The following is a 6,705-nucleotide window of genomic DNA, read 5'->3' as shown; positions in this document are numbered from 1 at the left end:
AGTAAAGACTAAGTAAGTCTTCTCTCATTTCTCATGACAAGTATGCATAATATTTTCTGACCATTGATTTCTAAATGTTCTGTTAATCTTCTGACCTGTGTGCAGCACAAGAACATTTAACCCCGAGAAGTTCAGGCAACTCAACTAAAACAGAAGAGTAGCTGTCCATGTTCTTAAGTCATATCAAATTTACTCACCCATCATCTCCCCTTTTCTGTTAATAGCCTGTATCAATGTAGTCTCGTTAAACTCCATTCATCACAAGAGAGCTTGATTTAGGTTTATCCTTACTTACTGGCTTTGATATGTAGGAAACTGGGTATGAAGTTGACATAGCCTCTGATATTGCAGGCAAAGATGGTGTTGGGGACAGTGCATCAGGCTGAGAAACAATGGGACCTGGAATCTTTACCCAGAAAATCCTGTATTTCTTCACAACTGTGGCTCTTAAAAAAAACACATAACACACACAGAGTCATTAGTGCATACATTTATAGGTGACTGCCACTTTAAAAAAGGAAAAATAAAAAAGGAAAAATAAATCTAGTGCAAAAAAGTTATTTGGAAAATCTTCATCTTTATGGAGAGCTCTATTATTTTATAAGTAGGATTAAAGTAGGAAAATATCTTAAATCTCAGTAGAAAAAAATAATTTGCAAACATAATACCACATGCAGAGGATATAAGAAACATTCATGCCTATAGCATAGAATAGAACTTCAGAAAAGAGCTGCATTGTTTTTATCCTGCAGTCTGCAAAAAGCTGGTAGTGTAACAGGAGTGTATACATATCATTTGATTAGATACAAGCAAAGAAAAAGATTCTTAACACTGTATATTGCAGGTATGAGAAGTTAACTAGAAAGACTAAAGGAACCCCTCTCCAAATCCCCTTATACTCTCCCTGAAAGAAAAAAGAAAATCACCTTCAAGCTTTCCCTAAAAAACAAATGTCCACATCATCGTAGACTCTGCAGCAAGTAAGGGATGTTGACTTTTCAGGCCATTGGTCCAATGACTTTTCAGTTGCTGGACAATATTTGACACAGACAATGGTACAGGTTTCCCTTGTTTGCATTTTAATAAATTAGAATTGGTACTAGGTTTACTTACAGAAACTGTACATGTTTTGGAGCATCTCCAGGAGCAATCCAATAAACTTTTATGTCTTTCTTTTTTGCTTTACTTGTGTGACTGACAGCTGAATTCTAGAAACAAACACATATCAAGAGTCACACACGGGATATGCATTTTGTTAGTTAACACATTCAGCAGAGGCTGCAACAAAATCCTAAAGAGGCACTGCACTGTTACACTGCATAGCCACAGGGCAACTGATTTTTCCCCAGTCAGTCATGATCAGCTCAGGTGAAGTGCAACACTGCAATTTAGGCATACTAACAAACTTCAAGGCTAAAAGGAATGACTTTCAACCCAAATGATTCCAGCAATGAGACAGAGGTCCCTGTAGCATTTATGCAGAAATTGTGAGGTTTTTTTAGTAAGATAATGCTCCACTTTTTGACAATAAGAGACAGTAAAATGACTTCTTTTAATATTAGGAATACACTACATTCATTGTGGACAAGGGAAAATTCTGTTACAAATGCTGCATCTTCCTGCAGAAGTCAATAGCCTTCTGTCAGTAGGATAGTTTAAACACCTCATAAGGTCAGTTCAGAGCTGCAGTAAGTCACGCCTCTATACTTCAAGTTGGACAAATTTTCCAAGAGGCTCACTGAACTCAAATAGGATTACATAGATTAGCTTTGTCCTATTCCTGCATAGTCTAGTACAAAGCCCTCAGTGCCCAATACTTCATTTTAAGGCACTGGACTATACCTTGGTACGACCACACGTCAGAAGCTGAGAACGTCTCCGGTCAGCTAACACAAAAGAACCTATTGCAGGCCTATCCAGGTGTTCTGCATCACGGGCTTGGATGAAAAATCCTTCAAAATCTGGTCCAGAGAGATGAACTGAAGCAAGAAGAAAAATAAAAGAAAGTTTAACTCTACTCCAGAGGAAGAAGGAAATATTTCTATGGCAATGACTACCAGATGCTCATTTCACAAGTACTGAATGATGGTTAATGGATTACCTAAACAAGATTCAATTGCTTAGATAAATCCAGCATAGAAAACTGAAGAAAGGCACACTATAATACAAAGAAATGGTAAATTAAACTCTTCGTTGGAACTGACACAATACCTTCTATGTGGTCCCCTGCTTTAAATTCAGTCCCATTCACTGTAATGGTGTGCTCAGGTGACAGTTGAGGAGAGCTACCATGACAGGGCACCATGCTAGTGCAGGCTTCTCTTACTTTTCCATTTGGATAGCCACCCACAGGTGCACAGAAGCAAACGAACATCCAAACAGCAACAGCAAAATCAGGCAGTTCCATCTGTATTAAAATAACATTTACAGGCACTTACTTACAAAAATATTTACATTACAAGTCACCACTCATCTTTAAAAATGAGTTGAATGGTAAAATACAAAACTGTGTTTAGAAAAAGCCTTCATGAGAAGATACCACTCCCAGCTGCTGAATAACTTCTGCTTCCAATAACTGGTAGACATTGCAGGAATGTTCAAATACTGTATTTCAGGACATCTATGGATTGTTGGTGGATACCTCCATCCACTGGGTGGATTATTTCCTTCCATGCATTTAGATTGCACTTGTAAAATGTCTTTTGCCTATCCCTCTCCTGTTCCCTCTCTCAAAAAAAAATCAMATTCCTTAAACACGGRACAGATGGATCTTAAAGTATGCTTCACAGTGTCTAGAAGTTGACAGTATTGAGGAACTACACAGCTAGTATTAGGCCCACTTTTATTAATCATAGCTTCAACTTTTACATCATTACAGACTGCCATTTCTTTCCACATCCCGTGTCTACTTCTTCACATATGACAAATAATTCCCCAGTAACAAGTTCTTCTTTCTGCAAGAAAACTGAAATTGCCAAATATCAGAAATCAATTTTATATATGCAAGAGTGAGAATTTGGTATGAAGATTTAGACAAAGAAATATGTACGTTTGTTGCAGACAAGCACTAGACTCCTTCTTTGAACTTTTCCTTTTGGATATTGGACCTCCAGACAACTAGTCAAACAATGGGTTACTTGTCACACTCTTGTCAAGGGAATAGTATGCAYGAAAGACATGGGGTAGTAGGACCACAGATCCTCAAAGTTATATGAACTCCTAATCTCAGCTTTCACCATACAGTGTTTTGCTCCACCACAATACTGTTTCTATAAAAGCAGTGATAATTGTTTTGCTACTCAGTAGCATGCAGGGCTTACAGCTGTACTGTGGTTTACAGAATACTTCAACCCACAAAAGAAAGTGTCTCCATATCCAAAAGGCCAGGAAACAGAGATAAACCTTTCAATCCTTAGGTACAAGAAATGAGTTATGAGCTCTAGTGGAACACAGACCAGGCAAGCAGGTCTGTCTTCTGGAAGGGCCATGCCCATTTTGCAGCAGGAGATAAGAAGTATCAGGTTATGAAGTTCCCTGACAGCACGGATGGACAGGAAGATAAGAAACACACWGTCATTTCAGACTGAACTCTTGACACCTAAAAAGCAGTCAAATGCAGAGAAAGGCAAATCATTAGTCTTACACAATAGGAGTCATCAACAGGAACTCCTCCAAAGTTCTCATATATTCAGTGCCAAAAATCCACAATTTCCAAGGCAATGCTATATGTGCACTTCAACATAAGGGCTCCTCAGCAACCTTACATCAATCAAGAGAAGAAAATCAGAGGCAAGAAAGTGTTGAATATTTAGGTTTCAGGAACTAGAAAATAAAAACCCAACACTCAGTTCCTCTCAAATATTCAAGATAACATTATGACCATATCTTCAACTTCTAGTTGTTAAAATATTTCCTTCTAGTTCCAATGCTTCTCCAAACTGTCAAAAGTTTACATCAATGTGATTTTATTCATAACTTAAAGAAGCCTATAGAAAGCTAAAAACTAAGGTTCAGTACAATTATATGTAACAGAGAAATCTTCAAAACAAGAAGAGATAAGRCTGCATAYTGCAGAGRCAAGAAAAAAAATAGGRTAGTATTCCGCTTTAAGTAGCAAAGGATGTGGTAGGGACTGAAATGAAACAAGAAATATTCTTTATCAGATTCAACCAACTCAAAAGCTAGCAGAAGAAAAAGATTAAGTAGAGATTAATATAATTTTCAAAAAAGACCAAAAATATTTGGATTAACAGACATTTGAAAAATATTTGGATTAACAGAGAGCAGCAAGTTACTCCTTCCTGTGTTGAAAACAACTCCTACAGACCCTGCAGGTATCAACATCTAAGAGGGCCCTGGTAGTCTAATAGCTCATAAGCACAATGCTTACACTCCAATACAGGATCTTTTCACACAAATTATCTTCTATCAGCTGTTTATCAGAAGTTAGTCTTCTATTAACTGTTTAACATAAGCTGCATACTGTGAAATTAAAACCTCATTTCAGAGGTGAACAAGAGATAAGACAACAGGCAAGGCAAACATATTGTTAATTCAAARGCACAAAAACTACCACAGRCATTTTCTCCYGAGCACYATCAGACAAGAGGGTAAGCAAAAAAGGAGAGAGCCACCTGAAAGGGAATAAGCTGTATTAATATAAAGGGTTTATGACCCATTCCTTTAGAAATATACCTCAGCAAAGAGAAAGCAGTCTTGCTGTCCAAGAGTCACCTTCCCTCCGAGTTTAAAAAAAAAATTTTAAAAAAAAATTTAAAAAAAAAATAATAAAAAAAAAGCTTGGATTGACTTCTACTGCTTAGTTAAAAGTGGTCATATCACACCAGCTGGATTGAGCAAGGACAAAAAAATTTTAGTGTTGACATTCATAATAATTCATTACTTGTAAAACACATTCACACCCCATGCACACAAAACAACAAAACATACACACCTCAGCATCTCGTTCTTTCTACAAAAGAGAATTTCAAGGGCTTGTGTGTTTCAAAATTACTTTTTATAACAATTTGAGTGAAGGTACTTACCTTACAGCCAGTCCTTCTGTTACAGTGACAAAGTCTGAGTAAAACTGCCATTGGCTCTCTACTTGTAGTAAACTTATATTACTTTGTAATCTCTTCTATTTAGCTTGCATCTAACAGCATTAACCTTCACCGCATCCGGGAAGCATATCTGGAAAAAAAGAAACAATACATACAGAAAAAAACTAAGGTTTGTAAGAGCGTCTTTACTTCAGGCACGTATTTCATACGACTTCCCTACACTTCAGCTGAAATGCATGAAGCAGTAATGAAACACTGACTCTGCAGCTTCCTTTGCTTTGTCACACATTTACTTCCCCAGACCTTAAAGAGTTTGATACTAAGTAATTATTTAATTATCTCCAGGTGCAGTTACGGGAGAAGAGAACCTACAACCAATTTCTGATACCTTCTTCCTCCAAGTATCAGTTGACACAAATTTGCAGCATTATTTTACAGCTCATTATGCATTTATTCCCTATCAAAGAGGCACTTTATTTTAAAACAAGAAGAAACAATCTTAAAAATATGGAAACTTCATCTTTTTTTCCATATATCTCACTAAGAATGAACAGGATGCAAGGATTTTGCCCTGTTCAATTCTTTACTTTAATTATTTTACTTGAGCAGCTGCTCTGCACATTATCTTTAAGGCTCTAATCTTGCAAACTTTTATTTATATGAAGAACATAAAGTCAGAGACTGACCTAAAAAGCCATAGTGTGTTACCCCAACAAGTAAATTCAACTACAGCATGAGCACATTTATTATCAGTTATCATAGAGCCATCTCCTATGCACATTAATGAAAAAAACAAAATAAAAAACTAATAGTCACATAACAAGAAGCAAACAAGATGCCAGAGGAATATGGTTGGTATGGCTCCCAGCTAAAATAAGCCATAGCTTACTTTTACTCATTAAGGCACACAGGTTTAGTTTTCTCTAAAGCAATTCAAAAATATTGCATGACAGGCAGCAGCTACAAGGTACTTTAAAAATGCCACCAGATATTACTTTGCTTCATACCTGCTATAGATGTTCTATTAATCAAATACACTTTCCAAAAAGCTTGTAGCATCCACACTATGAGAACTCACTTGCGTCAGTTTAACCAAAGCAGTGTGGGGCCACAGCAGCTCCTCAGCCTCGCACGCCCTCGCTCCAGGAGCCGCACTCTCCTCTCCAGCACCGCTGCCGAGGAAAAAGGCGGGAGGGGGGGAAAGGTGCGGCTGGGCCAGTCCGCCCCTTGCTCTACTAAAGCCTGCCCCGAGGCAGCGGCGCTTTTCTGGCTGCGGGGGCGGCCCGCATGCGGTGCTGAGGGGCGCGGGAGGGCCGGGGCGGGGCGGGGCGCGGAGCCGCGCCCGGGGAGCCGCCAATCGGCGCGCTGCGAACGCTCCGTGTGCCCGCCCGGAGAGCCGGGGCCCCGCGGGAACGGGTTAGGGCACGGAATTTCTCTGCAGCCTCCCGGGGTGCTGCTCGCCGGGAGCCCCCAGAACCGGGGCCCCGGGGAAAGGGGTTAGGGCACGGATTTCTCTGCAGCCTCCCAAGGTTGGAGGTCTGCATGGCCGTCCTGGTTTTACAACTAGTTTTACTGAGAGATTGTCCTTGTCAAAGCTTGCAGAGCTCATTCGCGATGCTATTCGTGTGCCGAAAGGTGGTCA

At 39.2% G+C, this 6,705-nt stretch overlaps 1 protein-coding gene across 1 annotated transcript; it reads right to left on the bottom strand.

The window, feature by feature from the left end:
• Window positions 1–244: 244 nt before the first annotated feature.
• Window positions 245–6,370, bottom strand: LOC130572512 (putative ferric-chelate reductase 1). Its single transcript, XM_057364227.1, has 6 exons — window positions 6,142–6,370; window positions 5,046–5,193; window positions 2,212–2,407; window positions 1,843–1,979; window positions 1,114–1,208; window positions 245–446 (listed from the first exon to the last, which is right to left on the bottom strand). The coding sequence occupies exons 2-6, from the start codon at window positions 5,094–5,096 to the stop codon at window positions 245–247; spliced, it is 681 nt and encodes a 226-aa protein (XP_057220210.1). The 5' UTR covers window positions 5,097–5,193; window positions 6,142–6,370.
• Between the last annotated feature and the right edge of the window lie 335 nt (window positions 6,371–6,705).

This window comes from Malurus melanocephalus, unplaced genomic scaffold, assembly GCF_030028575.1.
Source record: "Malurus melanocephalus ecotype Western Australia unplaced genomic scaffold, MMel_1.1 scaffold_37, whole genome shotgun sequence".
Taxonomy (NCBI): Eukaryota; Metazoa; Chordata; class Aves; order Passeriformes; family Maluridae; genus Malurus; species Malurus melanocephalus.
The sequence above is the reverse complement of the archived record's forward strand: the minus strand, read 5'-3'. Positions and strand labels throughout refer to the sequence as shown.